General features: G+C 45.9%; 1 protein-coding gene across 2 annotated transcripts; it reads right to left on the bottom strand.

Annotated features, from left to right (window-relative positions):
• On the bottom strand, positions 1-22052 carry LOC100119100 (neuroplastin). 2 transcript variants are annotated; one of them, XM_001602891.6, is made up of 5 exons: positions 21066-22052; positions 16069-16347; positions 3110-3352; positions 2584-3031; positions 1-1785 (listed from the first exon to the last, which is right to left on the bottom strand). In XM_001602891.6, the coding sequence occupies exons 1-5, from the start codon at positions 21139-21141 to the stop codon at positions 1740-1742; spliced, it is 1092 nt and encodes a 363-aa protein (XP_001602941.1). In that variant the 5' UTR covers positions 21142-22052; the 3' UTR covers positions 1-1739. The 2 variants fall into 2 exon arrangements, with proteins under 2 accessions (XP_001602941.1, XP_008210346.1); XM_008212124.4 differs by lacking the exon at positions 16069-16347 and having other exon boundaries at positions 21066-22049.
• Positions 22053-22656: the final 604 nt, after the last annotated feature.

The raw sequence follows: 22656 nt of genomic DNA, 5'->3' as shown, positions 1-22656 counted from the left end.
TACATAGTCTAAAATTTCCTTTAATTTCCAATTCAACAGTATTGATACAAAACGAGTCATCGAGACAGGTGTATATAGCAAATAAACTTTCAAACGGTTACGCTACACATGTTATTATCTTAAATAAAATTCATTCGACACTACTACAGAGTTCGTAGACCTGACTGTACGCGTAAACATAAAAATCAGAGAAAGTAGGTTATCTCGAAGTAAGAGCTTGCTATAAGCTTCCAGCGCTCGTCGACGCAAGCCTCGACAAAGGAAAACAGAAAAAAAGAACAATCAAGAAGCAACGGAACATCGATAGAGAATAAAAAGCATACTCAACGTGTCAATATCGTTTATTCTTACTTCAATGACCTTCAAAGGCATTTAAGGGTAGTTTTAACATTCTCGAGTATCATCAGGAGATCGTCGAAAGTAGACGTACGACGACCAGAGTAATAATCTTTTCTTCTCGTCTCTGTATGTATATACGACTTAATTCCTTATATATTTTCTCTTTTCGTGTAGAACAACTAACCTGCCCGCGAGGTACCTCTGGAAGAAGTCGACTGTACTTCGTCCGCGAGATAGAGAATGGTTACAAATTTCACTACAACGAATTACAAATGCACAGTCGCAGGATACGTGCGAGATTTTATGTTTATAAGAAGTTTGCTTTTAGCTATGTACTTGAGAAGAAAAATTACCGCTCATAATTTGTTGCTTGTTCGTTATAATGTCGACGACGGAAGTGGTAATTCGCGTGACTAATCGCGATCTCCCGAGGAAACGAAGAACCACCCCCGTTTTCTTTAATTATTTTCTTTTTTCAATATATAGTCACATGGCCGTGCACGAAGAAAATCCGTGCGCTACGTAACACTAGCGTGGTGTCGGTCTTAAAGGATAGCCTTAACGAGATAGCACAATGGTAATAATATAACAATTATAATCGTAGACGTAATACTCAAAAATCATCGTAACGATAGGCTGTATATAATTAATAATGTATGTATATATATATATATTTATATTATATAATCGTAATGGTAATAAATGACAGTATCGTGTTAAAGACAACAGCGACGCGCGCAATTAGGATCGCTAATGCTTGATACAATATTACATAAGCGGACGAGGCGCACGACGTACAGCGAAGAAACTCGACTAAAAAATTAGGTGGAACTCTTTCGTTAAAATTTCAGGTTTTATATGAACCTGGTTTGTTTGCGCTTGTCACATCTGTTTACAAGAAAAAAATCTCAAAAAGTGCAGAATAAAAGATAAATCCATCTCTTCTTCAATAACGACACACTGCATCGCGGCTTCTTCTTTTACCCCCATCAAGTTATACTATAGTTTACTCTTAAGCGTGTGTACACAATATAACTATTACATATTTGATGCTTGAAAACCAACCGACGAGCTCAGCAGTCCGCCGGGCGCCTATCCGCGTGCATCTAATAATTTTTTTTTTTTTAATCCTTTCAACTCCTCATCGTCCTTTCTTACTTTTTTTTGTAATCTCGATTTTCTCTATTTCTTGCAGAGTTCGCAACAAGGAGAGCGTCGGTCAGTCCGAACTTTTCGATCGGAAGAAGAAAAATTCTGTGTATTCGGTGTGCGACACATCATTCGCAGGAAGAAGTCTCTCGCGTCTGCTGTGACTCAAAGGAGGACTAGCCGAGCGACTTCCCTATGAAGAAAACGTTCCCTTGACAGCTCCGCTCTTCGTCCTTGCGCTTTGACTTTTTTTACTTTCTCTGCCTTACGTCGGAGTCCTTGTTCGGGGTCGGCTTGCTGTTGACAGACGCAAAAAGCGAAACGTTCGATCATTAATATTATTATTGCTCTCGTTATTATTATCATTATTATTGTGACAAGAAGGATAAAACGGCGCGGAGAATTCGCTGTTAATTCGTCCGTACGTGAGTGAAATGTAAACAAATTTTCGCGAGTACGTGAGCTTTGTTGTTGTTCCATCACGCGCTTGAGTACGTTCGATAAAGCATGAAATTTATTCCGCCGAGTAATTTCCTCGCGAGATTCAATACTATACGCAGATGACAATCTTTTCCGCGCGACCTCCAGCCGTAAGGACTGCGATAAAAATTACAGAGAGACAGAGATACATCGACGAGCAGCAATTAAAGTCATTGCTGCTAGAATATATCCAGAAGATCGAAGCTCGAGTTAAGCGATAAAATTTAATCACCGTCACCGATCGTTATACTCCTGTGCGAGTATTATACACGCGGAGACAGATAAGACTCTCAATTGTTCCGATTTAGTGCAGCGCCAGCCGCGAGCATCCCAATAGAACAACAACTGCCATCAAAGCGAGAGAGAGAGAGAGAGAGAGAGAGAGAGAGAGAGAGAGAGAGAGAGAGAGAGAGAGAGAGCTGACCTGCACGGCGAGTCGTCTCTTTGTCCGCCGTCGGTATAGGTATGTAGGAAAGGAATCGCTGCCGCAGAGGATAAAGGAATGCCAGCAAAACCAGCGGCCCGGCAAAGCTCGACTGGGAATGCGCAATTGGTCCGCCGAGAGGAATAAAGGAGTCCGAGCATTTTCTTGGCGAAATGAAAATAGCGACTCACGTGTCTGGGCTCTGGTCGGTGTCGGACTCCTCGAGCTCGGACTTGTTGCGCTTCTTCTCGTAGACGAGGATAATGATGCAGAGCACGACAACCTCGGCGCAAATGCCGAGGAAAGGCCACAGAGCAGCGAGCTTGTCCTTGACCCTGAGGTAGGTCGTGGCGATGTCGTAGTGCATCTCGTTGTTGTCGCCGACGTTGTAGAAGCCGATGCAGCTGATGTTGCCCCTGTCCTCCATGACGACGTTGTCGAGGTTGAGGACCGCGTTGTTCACGCCGTTCTCGCCGTCCTTGGTCAGCTTGATTCGGCCCTCGGAGTTGCTGTAGTTCTTGCCCTTGACCTGCCAGAGGATCTTCAGGCCAGGATCGCTGACCTTCACTTGGCAGACCACGCGGAACTTCTCGCCCTCGACGCTGTTCGACCACTCGTTCATGTGCACCACGGGTTTCTCTGCGTGAACGATCGTGCGTTAAATGCTATACATCATCGTTTTCAATATGTTCATGATTATCCCGGAATGATACTCACTGACGACCCGGTAGTCACTGGATACGTTGCCGGCCTTGCAGCTGTAGTTGCCGTAGACCAATTCACCATCTTTGCCGGAATCGTAGGTGATGACCAGTGTACCATCCGACTCGAGTTTGATGTTCTTGTTCTTGGGCAGTTCCTGCTGTTCCTTGGTCCAGACCATGTCGTTGGAGCTGCTGTGTTCCGGGCAGGTCAGTTCCACGTGGCTGTCGTTTTTCGTCAACACCTTGATCGTCACGTCTGCGAAAACAATCATCGCATCTATTACTAACCAAGCCCTACGAGCTTCGCAAACACAACGTATACTTCTACCACGATACACAGCCGCATAAACCTGCACAGAAGAAGAGGACAAGTCGCGCGAGTGCATCGCGTGTCGCGGTAAGGAATTAATCGTATACCGTCGCTGCGTGGAAGCCGTAAACGTTCGCGCATTACGCGATTCCACGATCATGATGTAGCCCTGTATAAATGTGTACACTCATATATATATATATATGTATACTCCAGCATAGAGCCGAGCTGCGCGTCGTCTAAAAGTTCGATGTTTACGAGGGCGTAAGAAATGTGTCGGCTGCGCGCGCTCGCGTACTTTTATCGAATCCCATGAAAGCGTTTTATCCGAGCAAATTTTACGCGCGCTGTAGTGCCTTAACAATATTGTCCAATAAGAGAAGCATCATAATAAAAGTAAAAACGTATACGAAGCGTCATTGAGCGCTGCAACAAGGCAGTAGCGTCAAATCCAGAGCTCCGACAAATGGACCGTAAATTTTCCTCGAGCCTATAATAAAAGTCAAAAATTTCGCGCATCTCTCCATCATCCCCCGTAAGCGCGCGCCCGCGCAATTGTTCCCTCGTGGAAGCGTAATTTACCGTTTGTCTTTCTACGACTGTGTGTGTGTGTGTGTGTGTGTGTGTTGGTGCAGCTCTTCCTGAAGCCACGTCTATGTGTATACACAGCGAAGCAGTACATAGTTGTAAGGAGAGAATTAAGTAACCGAGAGAGATAGTGCCGGGGCGAGCTAGCTCGCATCCATTGCGCGAGGCGCCAGCGGGGGCCGATCCGAGATAATGGCCGGTACAAATTAATTGATACTAGCGCCTCGGCCGATTATGCAAATAAAACTTTAGAGCTGCTGTGTGTATACAGAGCCGGCTATTCTTGGGACGAGAGACGGGCGAGATCTTTATTGAGTTACGCAAAACACGGCTTGTTTGTAGGGAAGTTCCGCAGGCGAGATAGCGCTGTTCCGCGACTTTTGAGAAAAGCGTTTATTTTTTCGAAGCTCCGAAACACCGCCCACAGCGGCTGTCTAATCACAAAGCTCGCTATAAGCTCATCAATTATTTTTTCCCAAATCCGAATGATCCTGCATCAGAATGCCGAACCGACACAGCAGCACAAGCGAGATTAGTCAAACCCGACGAAATTGAGGGATGCCGTTTGATTCCAACCCACCCACCTATATACACAGAGACACATGCATACGTAATGGCCAGCTGATGCGTCAGCGCGCCTGCGGCTTTCGCTCCTAATGGCAACGGCCGACTTAATAAACGTTCGTTCAGGAACTTCTTGAACGGACACGCTTATCCGCTACCGCAATTTAACAAACTTCGTTAACGAACGCGCTCGCTCGCGGCTCTCGCGTTTCCCGGTCTTATATATATATATATATATATATAGCTAAACGGATAGATAGATAGATAGACGAACAAGCTGCGAACACATCGCCGCAATTGGGATTCTCTCCGCGAAATTGCTCGTCGCTAGCGGCATTGGCTCTACGAAAACAACGACGATATAGCCGTGCGGATTGTTTCGTCGATTAGTGGCGCAGCTCTCGCGTGTTTTTTTCATTCGCCCATGCTGTACGCTATGTGTATAGGACCGTTAATTAAAATTTCATTCCTCCGCCGCAACGCCGGATGAATGCGTGCGCGCATCCGCGCGAAATCCCATTATATACGCGGGGACAGCGTCGTTCATTTTTTTTTTTACTGCAGCTCGCGGTTTGGAAAAAGCTCGACTTCGCTCGCGCGTATAATTAAGCGGAAATTCGACGGCGGAGAATGATGCGATGACGTTGTAATTTTACGCGGGCACTTCCAAGTTTAATTTCGCGAATTCTGCGAGCGGGAATCGCATTAAAATTTAAATTACAATCCGTAATTATACGGCGGCGGGCCTCCCTCGCGACGGCGGCGAGAAATATTCTTACAAAAATAGCGAGTCGTAAAGCAGTCAATTCAGCGTGTCTTGTTGTGTGTACGTACGTCCAGAGCCGCGCTGGCACTTAATGAAAAGGACCTCAGCCACTTTTACGGCATTTCTCCGCGCCACTCGAGTATCTCTCTCCCTTATACACGGCGTGTGTTTGTGCAGCACGTTTACGTGTGTTGCAACAGCGGCACACTTGGCAAATTTCGTGAATTTCCCCAGCCTCTCGTGAGCTTGCAGACCCTCTCGAGGCGCACACACAGAGCACACACAACGGGACTTTGCTTTTGTTAATTAAGCGTAAAGTTCCGGCGAATTGCCAGGAGCGGTAATTACCGGCTGTGTTTAGAGATCCTCGGCTCGTTCCATTTTTTCTCTCTCCTTTTTCTCGCCCTCTCTCTCTCTCTCAGCCTTTTTTCGCCAACGCCGCGTCGTTGGGTGTTTTACTCGCTCGCCGCACACGCGTATTACTGTACTACACGAGTAGTGCTTGGAAATATAAAGAGGAAAAGTCGTCGTCGTCGTCGTGTACTACCTGGGCAGAGGGCTCGATTTCTCCAGCGAGCATCTTCCCATTTACGAGTCACCTTATATACTCCGCAGAGGCAAGGGAGAGAGAGAGAGAGAGAGAGAGAGAGAGAGAGAGAGAGAGAGAGAGAGAGAGAGAGAAATATCACGAGACTATACACAACGACGACGACTGCAGTAGATGGACTCTCATAACCTTTTTTCCACGCGACGGCGGCCGAAAGTGCAAAGTGCACTCGAATTATTCGAAGGAAATGGAACGCCGGCTACGTGTCTTTTCTCTCCCTTCGCGAGAGCGCGGCGAGCTTTTCTCTCTCTCTCTCTCTTCCAAATATCTCCTTTGACGCGCTCGCGCGAGCTTTCAGCAGGCACTTTTCATCAGCGCGTCGTAACGAGAAATCACTTTGTGCGCCGCCACGGATACGTATACGCGCCCGTATTATTTGGATATTTTTTCAGCCGGAAATATCATCTACGTTATGGACACTTCGTCATTGTTGCTTCTGCTGCTGCGGCTGGCTGCTCTTGCTGACGTTATTGTTACCACGGCAGCAAGCGAGAGTATGTGAGCGCACATAAAGCGCAAGCTCGACAATAGTCATCTTTTGTCCGGCTGTTGGCTCAAAGCAAACAACGGCCCGCCGCAATTTCGAAAATTGAGAGCTTCAAAAAATCCACCCGTGCAATGCACTATACACACCACAGCGTGTAACAAACGAAGACGCGATAATACAATATCCATATCCATCAGCGTTTGAAAAAGCACCGGTCGCATTAAGATAAGCCAATTGTGGCGCGTCTGTTTCTGTTCCGGCCGTCAATTTGAGTTATACGCACGTCTCGAGCTTTTATCGCGCGGCAGCTGCGCGCGCCCGCGAGCTTTTTGTCACCGCGCGTGGAGCTTTTTTCCCGCTCCCCGCGCGAGAAATAAGAACAGCGCGATATCTGCGAGCTTGAACTTTGACGGGTTCACCGGAGAACTTTGCCACACGCATACATACGTGCTCCGCAGCGAGTTGGCCGTCAGCGCCGCCGAAACATTTCCATATATATTATTACGCAACTCCTTCGCTCGTCCGTTTTCCAGTGCGACGCGGCGCGGCGAAATTTTCGCGTTACCCCGGAGCTTGCGATATGCACGCTTCGTCGAATTCGTGCGCAGCCGTATTTCGTAGCGAGAATTCGGAAAAAGTTTTAGAAAAGTAGACGTATATATAACGCAAAGAGCAGGTGCAGCGGGGACGCGGTGTGTACGTGCTTTTCAGCAAATTAGAAGCTCCGAGAGAGAGGGGGGGGGGAATTCGAGGCGAAAAGAGCAATCTGTCGCGAGTGCATATACGATATTGCAGAGAGGAATGCATAAGCTACTTATACACGGGGAAACAAAAAGGTCGTCGTATAGTCGCGATGCCGGAAGAAACGAAGAGTCGGTCCGGAAAATTAGAGCCGACGACGATGAAATAGGAGCTCAAAGCTTGAGTGTATACACAGAGAAAGTGCGTTAGCTTCGTTCGCTATACTCGAAGGAATATCTTGTTCCGTGTTTTATGAGTCTTACGTCTCGTTGCTTCGCTCGGATTTATGCGTATAAGGGCATAAATCAGGGACGCGCCGAAGTTTGCGAGTCGTTGGGAATTTATCGTCCCGGAGACACGAGAGCAAACGAGCTTCTTCTTCTTCTTCTTCTTCTTCTTCTTGTATATTGGCGCAGCCCTTTTCACTTTCTTATACAGCCAACGACGCGGCAGCAGTTTATTCGAGCGAGTAGCGTCGTCGTCCCTGTTTTTCCATTCGTTTACACGCTCGACCGTGATACTCTTCCGCTCGCATTAGGTAAAAATACTGTACATCCTGTATATATACTTTTCGAAATATATACCTCGAGGTGCAGAGGATGTAAAATGCGCGGAAAATTCCAAGAGTCAATTTCATCTAGATTTACCGGGACCGACTCCGCGGGAAATCAAATTCATACGAATTTTTTCCCCGGAAACATATATAACGCGTAAAACCTACCCCCGCGGAAATAAGAGCGCGTTTATACGCGTAGAGCGTTATACTGCATTTCCGGGACAGAAGCCGAAAGAGTGCAATCGGGCGGAATGTCAATTTTAGAATAGCGCCGGAGAATTAGCCGGGAAATGAGTTAGGGCGGTGTGTATAGTATACTTGGGGGTAATGCGGGTGCGAATTCCGAGGGAAATTCTGGTGTAACCGCAGCCATTACATAAGCCAATCGGGCCGGTCCTCTACGCGCATATGCCCTCGGCAAATATTATGCGGAGTAGGGTCCCCACTACAAACTCCGACAAGAATTCGGTCGAAAATTTACTCGTTTTTTTTTTTAGTTTTTAAATATGAATTACCTGCTACGTTATTTTTTTTTACAAAGTGTCAACGACGCTGTAATAAATGGCCTTGAACGAAGCTTTATGTAGCGTTAAAAACTGATGGAACTTTTTTCTGGGAGGATTTCGCGAAGCCTCAACTTTCGTGCCTGTTTTGCTCCGTTAGCCCAAAGGGCGATGATTAATTAAGTTACTCGAGGCTATACGGAGACCACGGAGCGGTGTGTAAAACAAAGTATCCATCGTTGCGGCTATACGTCGTGATTCAACGTAGGTTATTACGTAGGTGCGCAAAAAATACGAGTGAGAGAAAAGTTTTTTATGAATTTATTACGTTTACGTACGTCAGACGCGGTTTTCCAAGCTTATCTCCCGATTCGTTATCGATAAACTCGTATTTTACAACTATCTCCGATTTAATCCGACACTTCGGTCTCTGCTGTAAACAATTACGTCTGCTCGACTTTGACGCGCATATTTTTAATTTTGTTATTCGCGAGGGCACGCGTAATTCTTGTTTATCCGCTCGCGTATCATCCAAATTAATTTTACGCCGCATCAGATTTTTAACGAAAAATATTACGTATATAAATATGCACGTTATATTCGCATATTTCATTACGTTTGTACTATACATTCGCGCATCGCCTGGCCGCAATCCGCGTGTACCATATATTTCAATTAAAATTTGCGTAATTCTGGCCGATGTGGAAAATAAAATTTGTGTCCGCTAGTCGCGTGTAATTACGTTAAAAAGTAATTAAAATTAACTGTATAACTCGAACCGCGAGAAATATAATTCTGATAATTTTCGAAGCACCGAAAGTCTAGGAGACAAGTTCAACTTGTCGGGTGCGCGCAAGTTTCGTGCGGTCGCGAGAGATGTCGCGAACGCGCTTAAAACCCGCCGTATACATAATTACGACGTTATGTATGTGTACATGGATACGCGCCGCAAGTTGCGCGCCGAAACTTTATCTTCAGCCCTGGAATCGTAACACCGCATCAACGAGGAGAAAAAGTCAGGATTACGCAAACAAGGTCTTATCGCGAGACGTCGAACTTTTTGCGGGTTACGCGAGCAACCGGATCACATAAATAATAATAATAATAATAATAACGAGGCTGCACTGCGGAGCTTTTTTTTCACCTAAACGTAAAATTGAATCGACGAGGTCATTTCTGTCAGTCGCACTGCTGCAATTTTTTCTCCTCTGCAGAGCCGCGGACGATAACGTCATCTGCGCGAGAGCCTTTTGCTCGGTAATTCACGTCCAATATCGAGGCAAGGAGAGCAGCGCGAGGAAAAGAGCAATTTGCCGCTCGTCGTCGCGTCCTTTCGAGCCTTGAATGCCGTCTATACCCTCTCTATACCTGTATACACATCTCTCTCTCTCTCTCTCTCTCACTCTCTCTCTCTCTCTCTCTCTCTTGCTCGGGGAAACATATACCGCGGAAGAGCGAATAAACGGAGCAGCAGCGCGCGGAGCGATGAAAACAGTCGACCTGAATTTTCTCCCGATGCTGCGCGCATCGATTAAACATTGTACAAGCTAGCCGCAAAAGCCTGATAATAAACGGGACGAGCCGATATCGCGCGCTTCTGCACTCTTTATATACCTATATACCTACGAGTTTAGAGCTGTACACGCGCGAAGCTCTTCATTTAAACGCTAACCGAGCGCTTATTATATCCTCGCTGCTGCTGCTGACTCCCTCGCATTTTATCCAATTAGCCCCGGGTTAAGTCGTAAAAATTGCCTTTGCCTGTTTAACTTCTCTCGCGCTTCGGCGCTCTCCGCAGGCACTTTCGCCTCGGGGGCGCGATATACACACCGCGACCGCAAATATAGCTTGTATTGAACAATTTATGTATAAACGCGGCCAATCCGCGTGTTATTACCGCCACCGCTCGCTCGCGCTATAATGGGTGCGCTGTCCGAGCTCGAATTACGCTTCCGACGTTTTCCCATTTCGCGGAACGCGTATGCACGTATGCGCTGACCTACATGCACTGAGAGAAAAGAAACATTGCAGCAAACATATTTGTTAACTGTTAACATAGCCATGTTTGATTTGAGCCAATAATACGTATGTTAATAGTTAACGTAGCTATGTTATATGTCAAATAGCTGTATGTTAATAGTTAACATATGGCTGACCTTTACGATTTTTTATAGACTTTATGAAGTAATAAGATAAAAATTATTAGAAAACACACTTGTATGAATTTTATTAATGCTGAGTAACTTTTACAGTGATATAATATCAAAATTTTGTCTTTCATCGGCCTTTTGGGTCTAAATACCAGAACTGATATTTCTAGAGATAAAATAATGAGTGTGATTCCAACTGATTCAGCAGCCTCTGGCATTTCCAAAAAGGTATATGCCAACTACTTTATCACTATTAGTTCAAAAGTTATTGGAAAAATCCAGTAGTGTGTTAAACATCATATCGTAATCATTCATTTTTCAGATTTGAATTTTTCCAATAACTTTCGAACTAATAGTAATAAAGTAGTTGACATATACCATTTTGGAAATGCCGGAGGCTGCTGACTCAGTTGGAATCACACTTATTATTTTATCTCTAAAACTATCAGATTTTGTGTTTAGAGATATTGATATTGTAATTATATCATTTCAAAGGCACTTTGCATGCTTTCTTAGGTATATTCAGTTGATTTCGTTCTATTATTAATGATTTATTGATTATTTATGATAAATAAACCCTCAAGAATATTTTTTGTATGCAAGAGGATGACGGATTTTGAGGTTAGGCGGTACGAGAGAAACGCCATCTGCACGCAACACTACGCACGATAACCGTGAAATTCATATGTTAAATATTAACATACAGATATTTCCTGCAATATTTTGCATGTATACTATAGAAATCTATAGTATACATACAAACTGTTTTTGTTTCGTATAGAATATTTGTAAGATGTACACGAATATATTAGCAATCATTGCTCCTAACGTGTGTACATGTTTACGGCAATGATATCTTTCTCTCAGTGTGTAACTTTTTTCGTAAGATTGTAACTTTTTTGTAAGATTTTTCGTAAATTACAACGTACGCCTGTGCTAATTGTGGCTATAGGATGTAACAATGGTGGGATGTTGAGCTGGAATTCGAATTCAACTCTGCTCGGCGGACGTCGGTTAATTATTTGTAATTCGATCTTTGGATCGAGAATTCAAAAGAATCGTTTGACGCGCTCGTTGAGAGCAATTCGGAATAATCAATCTAGAATTGATGGTATAGTCGTATTTAAGCATCAACGAACATGTGGGTACACCGAACATTGTATAGGACTCAATAGGAGCCTTCTGTGACGCATCGGCTCTTTGACGCGGCGAAACACAGCTGGGAGCCAAATTGATTAGAATGTACCCTGGTAGAAAATTAACGAGTGAAAACCGTTAAAGTTAAGTTTAGTTGACCATTATTATCAAATTTGAATGTAATAAAATAAAGCAAAATGTTGCTAATATTTTAGTGATGCGTGTCTATTATACCAACACAGTATTATTTTTAAGTTAAAAATTGTTTTTTCCTTTTTTTCTTGCATTAAAACGTTTGCATGTTTTATTACAAAGATTTGGATTTTTCACGATTGCAAGATATTTTTCTATAATTTCTGGATTGTAACAGTCATTTGACAAATTTCAAGCAAATGTTCTGTTTTATCTTGAGTTAATGTGTATATCTATGCATATATAATGTTCAAACTCTTATTTATTTAAATTGTTAACCACAACTTAGCTAAGTGGCCCAAAACTTAGCTTATTAACCGTTAACGTTTCTACCAGGGTAATGACGTTGGACAAACAAATCCACGCGGTCTTACCGATAACCGCAGCTGACTCCGGTGTAGCTGCGTGACAAGCTGACTGGATTTTCTGGAGGGCTTAATTAGGCGAAAAATCAATTATACCGGTCAGTCGCTGCAGTGCAGCTAATAAATCTTTTTATGCTTGGAATAACGATGCTGCTATACGCGCATCGATTATTTATCCGATCACGGCAGATAATAATTAGCGCGTTTCATCATTTAATAACGCAATACGCAACGAGCTCGGGCATTAATCCCGATTAATCTTCTTAAAATTCCCACGGTATTCGGAGGACGGCTGACGTATTGTCCGTTTACAATGCGTTCGAAATTTATTATATTCGATCGCCTAATTAGCTCGCGCTGTACACGGCATATTTTCGTTCTCTCGAATATTACCGATCGATACGCCCTCTATATACACGCGTAGAACGCCCTCTATCGAGATTAAAGACAGCGCGTTAATGAGAGACACGGGCGTTGGCAGGAGCTAGCGAATTCAAATTTACGGCAGCATTATAGAGCAGCCGTTCGCTCGCTCGCACGTTGGAGTTCGTAAGGTAGTTCTAAGGCGACGGCTTGCCGTCTAATTATAGTTTATCCGGCGTTTGAGCGGGAGCTGCAGAGCCGCCGCCGCGCTAAAATCAATCTGGACTTGACTCCTGACCGCGCGTAGTGAATCACGTGACCGACGCCAGCGCCACCAGTGTGCTCGTGAGCGGGGGATAGAGACGGGAAACTTACGCTTAATTATATTCTCGCACGCGCGCGCTCGCACAAAGTCGTGAGAGATCTGCTTCTTTATTTTCCCCCCCTCGAGCCTTTGTAATTTCCTATCGAGCTTTGACACGTGCGATTTTTTTCTTCTTAACCTACACTGCTTTCTCGTGTATCTCGCTCTGGATCGTAAATATTTGAATATTCGAGGCCGCTCGTGATTAGACTTTTTCTCCTTCTGTATGCAGGTATACAATGAACGCGTTTCTTTTCGCGCGAGCAGCCTATGTGAGAGACGTCAAAAGCGCGTGTCTGCTGGAAAGTGGCACTTTTATTTTTATTTCCACGAGAGGCTCTTAAAAGACGATGTATTTTAAAAAGAAGATAGCGCGCGATGACAGCTGCAGATACACGCCGCAAAAATAGAAAGTCGAAGCTCGCTAGCGTTTATGGATTCGGCATATAACATTCGAGATGTATAAGCTATAATACACTTCGCAAGGTAGAGGGTGAGCGTCACACCTACTTTCATAGCTTTCCTTACGATCGAAAGCATAGCTCAAAACTGCTACCGACTCGTAAAACAATAACTCGCACCGCGAGAGAGCGCGACTGACGGAGTTAATGAAATTTCGTTACGACCCGAGCCAGGGCTTTATACTGCGCCTAGCAGTAAACGATTCTTTCGCGGAATTATCGTTTTCTCCGTAAATACCATAATGCACACTCTGCGCGCACATGAGCTTTCTTTCTCCCCCGGTAAACTTCGCGTATAAACGCAAGTTGTACCAATTCGCGGTGCAGCTATATGTAACAGACATATACGAAAGTGAATTTTTCGCCGCGTCCAACGTGATTTTAATACATTCCAACGTTCTACTTTTAGGCGCGATTGTGCCGTAAACTTCAGTTAAGGGCAGCATGCCAAAACGCCCGTATCAAGCGGGGAGCTATAGCAAGCGCCTCCGTAGAGTGGTGGGGCGGGGGAGGGAGATTCCAAGAGAGAAAGAGATATCCGACCTTTCTTTTTTCCTCATTACCAAGGCACATAAATTTTCCACTCGCGGCGCGTTTCTCATTTTCCCTCCCCTCGCAGCTCTCGCAACGTTCGACAAAGCTCCCGTTTCATACATCTACGCGCGCATGAAACGATAATCTTTGTACAGACATAGGTATTACCCACCTTATCACGCGACGGTTTACGAAAATTTACACACACGTCTCGCCGGCGGAGGAAAAAATCAGCGCGTGAATGCGAAATCGCTTGACATCGGATATTTATGATTTGCGAGAGGAAAGAGCGGCAGAGGTAGAAGATAAGTGGCGCTGGGATTCGGGGCAAAAATCTTTGCACGTATATACGTCAGCCCGCACTATACATCGGCGGAGGAGAGAAAATCTTGTGGGTCAGGAGCAGGAGGGAGAGATTACGGGGGCCAGGGAGAGAGAGAGAGAGAGAGAGAGAGAGAGAGAGAATTCGGGGCACGTCGGCCCCGGGGTTTCGGCAAAGCGAAAAAACGTGTTCGCGAATTTGACTCGAAAAGGTCGAGAAGAGAGAGAGAGAGAGAGAGAGAGAGAACTTTTCCCCTCGAACACACGTATACACAGAGAGCCGTACGCGCGCGCACGGCTTTATGCGCGTCTTCGCAGCAACGCAGCTACGGCCTTTCTCTGCGCTCTCCTCGCCGGCTCGAAAGAGAGTAACGGGGTCGAGCCTCGAATTCGCCTATAAATCTCGCTAATCCGCGTATTCTCCCGAGAAATATGAGAGCACCCGCTGCTGCTCGGATAAGAAGGCCCGGCTACCATCGAATACTCTCTTGGCTTTTCTCTTGCTCTAGCTCTCTCGCCCACCTTTGCATCTCCTCTGCACCTTTGGATATGATACACTTGCGCTTTGTGCGCGATATAAAACGCGCAAGAGTTTCGGAGGAAGAGATACTCCGCGCGGAAGCTTCATAACCGAGCTTCAAGATTTGTCGGCTAAGCGACCCGCCCCCCACACGCGCGGAATAATATATCGCTTGACCGCGAGATATTTTCTGGAGAAAAATGCCCTCGTTATATTCTCTTGTGGGCCTTTCTTGTTGTGGTGTATGATACAGCGCACGCGGAGAGTTGTCGTTATATGGATTGTTGACTGGTCGAATTTTACTATGGTAGGTAAGCTTCAAATTTCCCGCCTTTTCGCTTTTTAAAACATTCGCTATGATTAAAGTAAATTTTCCCCGCGACGATGCACTCGCGCGTACGCATACTTGCCTCCTCTTCTTTCTCCGTCAAAGCTGCGCAGCCTTACCTGTTCGTCGAAGCTTAAATCTACAAACTTGAAGCTAAGAACACAGCGTACACTGTATACAGAATAAAATAAATAAATCCAGCATCTCGAAAGCTCCGAGAAACTAGGTGTAATATTAAACAAACAAAGCGCCGCACAATAATAAAAAACAAACAACAAACATGTAGGGGAGTATATAGGACACGTATAAAGTGATGTGCGGGGGTACATATAGCTCGCTGAAAGTAAGTAATGGATGATTTTAAGCAAATGAATGAGAGTGCTCGAGTCTTCTCTCGGCGAGCAAGTGTACACAAGCGGTTTATGCTCCCTCTCTCTATCTCTCTTTCCCTCTTGCAGAAGGAGAGATCTACGACCCCTTATAAGGCTGCGGCTGGGAGTAGAGAGAAAGAGAGAGAGTAAAATTCTCGCGCGTTAATAAAGTAAACAACAGCAGGGAGAAAGAATCCTCTCGGTTCTTTGCGGCGCTCTTCCATTATGGCGGATGAAAATGTAAAAACTTGAAGAATAACATCAGACCCCCTCTCCTCGAGTGCAAAGCAAATTGCGTGTACTGCTTCCACACTTTGATTGCTTCTTCTGCTTTTCCTCGGTTATACACAGGTGTTGTTATATTTTACATAGACACGCACATGTCGTTAAGAATTAGCCACATCAAGCGATATTTATATACAGATAGCGTAAGCGGTACAAGCGTTCGGGAGATACGTGAAACGTGAGAGCGTTTTTTGTCGCCAGTCTTTTTCAGGGACCGACGATCACGTATGCACCTCTGGGATGTATAAGAGAACAGTAAAGTATGTATGTACAAGAGATAGAGTAAGGTGTGCAGCTGCGAACGGTTATAGCTGTGCGAATATAGTGTACAGACAGAGTAAAATAAAGATAAAAGTATAGAGAAAACCACCGGTTGGGCGGGTGTATGAAAGAAAAAGAGCAAAAACAACAACCACAACAGCAACAACTATATTTCCGGGCGAGACTAGTACTACGAACCGTAGACGATGGCGAGATGATAGCCGGTTTCGTTGCCCTCGGCGCAGACGTAGACACCCTCGTGTCTCTCGAGCGCCGCGGCGGCGACTAGGGTGCTAGTAATGGTGCCGTCGGGCATTTTCATCGGCGGCTCCACGTGCATGTTGCCAGTGGCCAGGTCGTTGCCGAGGCTGTTGCCGTTCCGATTCCACAGTACCATCGTGCCGGATGGCACACCGCTGCACGTGATGTTCCAGGGCTGGCCGTCGCGTATCGGCACATCGCTGCCCGTGTACTTCACTTTATGGTAGGGACGACACAACATCATCAGCATCATTCGATTCGCTTATCTCGAGCGCTTTTGTTTCATTGATACATGGAGGGGGTGTAAAATGTGACGAAAATACGCGCGATCGTTAATCACGCGATATTTCATGCTTCCACGAATATAGGTGTTTCGACGCGAAAATTCGCGCCGTGTAGTGTATTAATTAATTTAATGAGCGTCGCGCTCGCGCTTCAGTGTACAGCTAATTGGAGACGGATCGACGTGATTGAAGCGTGTGACGGGGCACGTGTGATCGTCTTTTTTTCGTGCCGTACAAGTATAAGCGTGGAATAAAAAAAAAAGAGGAGATGTGTAGATTGTCTCCCCGGAGGTCGTGTGTAAAGATTACGAGGAATATTCGAAGAGAGAGGGAAAACAGAAAAGAGTTTGTACAGTAGTAACGCACACACGGCGTGTTATACAGAGACAGAGAGGGTGAGAGAAGAGAGAATACTTGAAAACATTCCAAGAGCTATATTTTAGAGTTCTACATTCTACTGAATTTCGTGCTGAAGCAAGAAACGTATACATATAGAGAAGGAAAATACACAGTAGCTCCGCGCGCAGTTTCACGCTTCCAGGTCGATATATATGTACATTCACGCACTGTGCGTGTCACTGCATATCAATGTATACACACGGAGTATAGAAAGGGCGCAATCAATTAACGTCTGCGCGCAGAGGATCGGCGAAAAATGGAAAATTTGCTTCACGGAGAGAACGACACAGAAAGAGTGCAATAATAATAATAATAATAATAATAATCCAGTTTATATATTCGCAGGGAAACGCCGCGCGTAAATGGCTCTTCGAATATTTGTCTCTCCGTTCGGCGCGAACAAGTCAAAGAACACAAAACGCGCGCATATCATTATACGCATCGAGCACACGCACACGACACACGCGCATCCATTATATTTTCTCTCTCTCTCTGTCTCCTATCGACAAACATACGGACAACTGCAGCAGCGGCAGAATCGACGAGATAAAAATCAATACGACGGAGAAGCCTCTGGATATTGCGAATAAAAAAACTCGCTGCACTGTGCTAATAAATCAGACGGCAAATAAAAGCTTCCATCTGAAAATTTCAGAGCGGTACACAACGGATACGCGAAAAATACGCTCGAAAGCACGTGTATCGGATGGCAACGCAATTTTTTATTCGAGAGAGAGTGCGAGCCTGCAGAGTGTGTCAACGTTTTTCGAGCAAGAAAAGCTCGTGCAATGAACGAGAAGAATCATGAAGTGGTGTATGCACATCAGAGGACATGGAAGTCGTCGGCCTATAACGAAAGGAAAGTCAATAAGCTGTGATGTTGTCACTTCGGCCGCGCCTTCGACCCGATCGAATTGACGCTTTCCATCGTCGCCATATACTCGTCGGCGCATCTGTACAACCCGAGCCAATATCGTCGCGTGTGTGTTTACAGAGCAGGTGTCGTCGTCGTGTGTGTTTTTCATTTCTTTAATCACTTGGCAAACAATCGACTGCGCGCGAATTCTAAATTTAACGCGTACATAAAAAATGCATCAATCGCGGAGCCGCGTGAAATTCATGCCGTCATCCGTTACGGCTTCATTTTCGGCTGACGTTGTGCTTTCCGAGGAATTCCAAGTTGTCGCGCGCGAGTACACTCGCGTATTTTCGAAAGTATGCGCGGGAAAAATTCGCTCGGGTCGGCAGAAGAGTCGGAAAAGTGGGTCGTCGTTCGCGCGCGAGTTTCGGAAGGCATTTATCAAGGATATTTCTGAAAATATCTAGCGAAAAACTAAATCCGTGTATAGAGCAATAGTCCAATCCTCTAGTTTGATTCATACGATTCGCTACAGCGAGCGCAATTAAGCCTACAGCAAAGTTTGCGTTTCTCGTCAACTCTTTGTAAATATTTAAAATCATTCGCCGCGGCCCTTTATTTTTTTAACGAAGAATCGCGTTCCCGTCCTCTAGTCCGTTAATTAGCATTCCTACAGCAGAGAGAGAGAGAGCGTAATCGAGTATTTTTTTTTCGTTCCAAGCCAGTGATTTATGGGCAAATTCAATTACATTTAATTAATTTTCGCCGAGCGAGAGAAGAGAGCAGCAGAAACGCAAACAAAGAGCGCACCTCTCTTCCCCGGAATGGTTTTTCTATCTCTCGCTGCTGATGAAAGTCAACCTGCAAATAAACCGGAGAGAGGCTCTGGCGAACGGACGGCTGATGGAATTTCGCCGAAATTCACGCAGTCTCTCAGCTGCCGTAGCTCTAACAATGCGCCGAGTGAAAAGGGGCCCCGCCGAAAAATTCAATTGCAGCTATCATTACGCAGCAATTAACGAGTGTCCGACATAGTGGCAATGGCCTGCTCGTCGGCTAAATAAAACTGACTACACAAACAAGCGAGTATAGAGAGCGAACGAGTCGATGACGCATAGGACTGAATGACGCGACGACGACAATACGGGATAGAGAGAGAAAGAAAGAGAAGCATACCGCCATCGGCTTCATGACCGAAGCGACGCATTTATCTCCCGGCTGCGGACAACGGCTTCGATGTATATATACATGCGCATTGTTGGAGCCGCGCGAACAATGCGGGCTATATCTGCTGACGCCGATTCTTTTATCGTACGTACGGATTTTCGAACTATCGAGAGAGAAGGGGGGTGGGGGAGGGTGTAAGATGGTGCGCGCGAGAGAGAAACGACTGTATGATAAGGACAGATCGAGTGGCTGAATCGCCGATAGAAGAAGGTACGCGTGTACCGAGCTTTCGAGCTTCTCGGGTGAAAATCAGGACGACTTGTATACGCGCTGCGGATAAAAGTAAAATCTCGAAAAGAAGTACGATAAGCCGGCGCGTTATTACCGCTGCAATCTCAATTTGAAAGTATGATCGGCTCGCTTGCGGATATTCCACACATATATGGATGTTTCATCGATAGGCAGCCAATCAACGAAGTAGCATACCATACTTAAACAAACAATCTTGTTATTACTATGCACCTCGTTTGCCCGGGAAAATTTCAGCGAATGTACAACAAACATTTACAGACGCGGTATCAAACGGCTATTTCATCTAGTTAAAGCTCGACAACGAATTTATATATAAATCAAGAGAGATGGAGAAAAAAGAACGAGCAAATCGCTAAGCCGGAAAAAGCTGGAAAATTGTGAAAGAGAGAAAGAGACCTATTTTTTCTCCCCGACGACGTCGAAGGCTCTCGATGACGCATCGACGAGTCGAAAGCTCCGAGATCTCTTGCGAGAGAGCGAGCGGAAAAGACGTCGGTTCAGTAGGTCTGCTGGTGCGCGGTGTACAAGGAATCGATATAGAGTAGACTGTTCGAGGCTCAATGGGTTGCTCCGAAGATCAGACACACGTGCACGACACAAGTTTGTCTTATATCTAAGCTCGCCGTCTGACGACGCGGAGCTTTTTGGGGAGAAAAAGCTCCGACGCTGTGAAACGCGCTTGTATAGAGGGAGGTTTAATTTTTCACCGCATCGCCGCAATTACAGCCGCGTCTATTTGCGATGCGATACGGAAAATTAATCTTTCAGAGCTTGATCGGAGTAACGATACTACGTTAATTGCTTTCGATCGATCGGCTTGAAACAGGCTCGCGTAAGTATTACACACGTTGAAGATTCGAAGAATCGACTCGGCAGAATATTTTCGGAAAGCTCGGAAGACAGAGCGTCTAGAGAAAAGCACTTAGGGACTTGAGCCAGTGAAAATCACTAGGCGAATCGTCGAATTCCGAGATCGAAAGAATCTTCTCCTCTATATACATCATCTCCCCAACACTAGTTGTATAATAAAGATAGTAGAAGAAGGAAAAAAAGTTGCTAGTCAAGTTCCTAAAACAAGTCGAACAACAATTTTGTATAAGTATAACGAGCGTCGCGAGGTTGGCCAGCCGTATACTCGCTTGGATATATATACACACACACATCAACGCATGCGCGTATCAACGCACGAGCTGTCTACCGTCTCTCATATACCTGCGAATCATTGAAATTTTATTCGCGTCTGAGAAGAGAAGCCACTTATACTCTCACACACGCACGATTTAAATACAGAGATACACCCTTTCGGTTCCCTAAAATACACCTCTCTGTCAAGGACACGAGTCTCGCGTATTCGTTTCTTATAGGATACATGCACACACATATATAGACGAGCAGCTCTCGACATCGATTGCTGCTCGCGGCCGCTCCTCCATCTTTCGACCTTTTTTAGCCGTGTCCGTGTGTCTCACTCGCTCTCGAGTGTTTTATTATACACCGGAGGAATTTTTTCATTATCATCAGCGAGAGCGTAGGCGTCTCGCGAAGACGATGATAAGATAACGTAGCGAAATGAAACGTGCGTATCTATCGTTCGAATCTCTGTTTCTCTCCCTTGGAAAAAAAAACCGATGACGAGAGCAGGAACTCACGGAGGAATGTCAAAAACACGACTGGCTCGGAATCCAGCGTTTACATAACCCGAGAAACAATCGAAAATCGCGAAAAAGTGTCAGTAAGACTCGGAGACACGAGACCTTGGGGAAAAATCCATAGCACTGTGTGCGCATCGCATATCGTTCTCCGCGAATAACCAACGTACAACGTAAAAGAACGAAAAAGCCCGGGTAAGTTTCCTCGTTGGATGGGCGAATGAGTGTGTATAATGTAACGTATAGCGCGCTTTGTCGACTCACCTGCAGAATGGACCTCGACGAGGTTGTTGGCTAATAATAGCAGGCCGAGCATCACGAAGACAGCTTGGCTCTCCATCTCGCTGCAGCCTGGGCTCTCGTCGTCGTGCTCAGGTTATCCGCGGGTGCGCCTCGCTCCTGAACAAGCCCCGTGTCTTCGAGGTACTCCGTTAACGTATATACGCTTATTCTCTTCTCTCACTGCCGTACACACACACACACACGCGCGCGGTGCTACTCTTCGAATGGACCTGCCCCTTTCTAACCTCAATCTTCCGTCCGTACTGTACTCTCTCTCTCTCTCTCTCTCTCTCTCTCTCTCTCTTTCCAGCTGCACACGGACTGTGCGTGTAGTGTACAGTCAGCTGCTGCTACCGACGGCGAAAAAAAAGCCCGACGACTCGCGGCGGAGACACATGCAGAGAGACGACGCAGAGCCAGACACAATATGCGGAGTGTGTAAGTATAGAGTGCTCGCAAGTGTGCGTGCGTCTGACGCAGAGAAAGAGCGCGCTCGGAGCGGTGGCGAGAAATTAACCCAACACACTGCTGCTACTGCGTTTGCCAGAGTCTAATCGGGAAGAGATAGAGAGGCTCGTGTCACGCGTCTCCTTCTACACTTCTCTCCGTATAGTATTATCTTATCGCCAGGCTCACCGTCTACCTGAGCGCTGCCTGTTATTCCTGATGTATCGACGATTACGAGTATATATATATACACTCGGATTCTTCTGCTCTCGCGAGAACCGACGAGAAAGAGAGAGGATAGAGCACGCGCGTTAGCACAATAATCACGAGACCCACACACGGCGGCAAGGCCGTGCTCCACAATGGCGTCTTCTGCTTCTGGCCTGTGCTGCGCGGAGGGAGCACTCGCGGCGTTGCTGCGCGCAGCGCCAGGGCCGTAGCTGAGAGTTCGAGGGCCCCCCGTCGCGTTGGAATGAGTAACCGTCGTAAACATCGCGCGCTGAAGCTGTCGATGGAACGACGCTACTGGCTGTGCATTTTGAATGGCCGTGTCTCAACTCAACTCATAGTCTATAGCGTGTTTGTTTACGAGTAAGCGTAGGCCTGTTTGCTCGAGGATTGGAAATAATTATCTCCGAGCGATAGCGTTTCCTTATTCATCGCATCAGTCGAGAGAGCTTGATTTATCTATCTCTGATGGCTCATTTATTTTCGTTCGCTGACGAGCGACCTGGAAACCAAGTACGGGCGTTGCGTTCGCGGATAATTAACGTTAACGTATGTACAGTATGACCCAGCGTTCTAGAATCCGAATTTGAATTTTTAAAAGTCGTGGCGTTCGATTTAAAGGACCGAAAGCGCTGTGGTGGGGGGCCCGCTAGCAGACGAGCCATCCCTTTAAAACCGCGTATACGTCACGTGTCGTTACGTAAGCTCTATATATAACAGGCGTTCGAATAAGCGCCTGCGCTACGGCAACCGCTCGCGCAGCCCGACGAGTCGCGGCAGATCTACCTCGAGGCGCAGTCTAACCTCTGGTTACTCCCCCAGAGGGACACAACAGCAGCGAAATCGCGCGCGAGGAATTTCACGGTCTCTAAACAGACGCGCGCGCACACATGCCTGA

The sequence above is a fragment of the Nasonia vitripennis genome, chromosome 3 (genome assembly GCF_009193385.2).
Source record: "Nasonia vitripennis strain AsymCx chromosome 3, Nvit_psr_1.1, whole genome shotgun sequence".
In the NCBI taxonomy this organism is placed as follows: Eukaryota; Metazoa; Arthropoda; class Insecta; order Hymenoptera; family Pteromalidae; genus Nasonia; species Nasonia vitripennis.
This window is presented reverse-complemented; position numbering and strand designations above follow the sequence as displayed.

Coding starts and splice junctions, on each gene's coding strand:
- LOC100119100 (XM_001602891.6), bottom strand. CDS start 21,141: ATGGAGAGCCAAGCTGTCTTCGTGATGCTCGGCCTGCTATTATTAGCC. Junction 16,348..21,065: donor CGTCGAGGTCCATTCTGCAG/GTGAGTCGACAA, acceptor CCTACCATAAAG/TGAAGTACACGGGCAGCGAT. Junction 1,786..2,583: donor ACCGACCAGAGCCCAGACAC/GTGAGTCGCTAT, acceptor GTCTGTCAACAG/CAAGCCGACCCCGAACAAGG.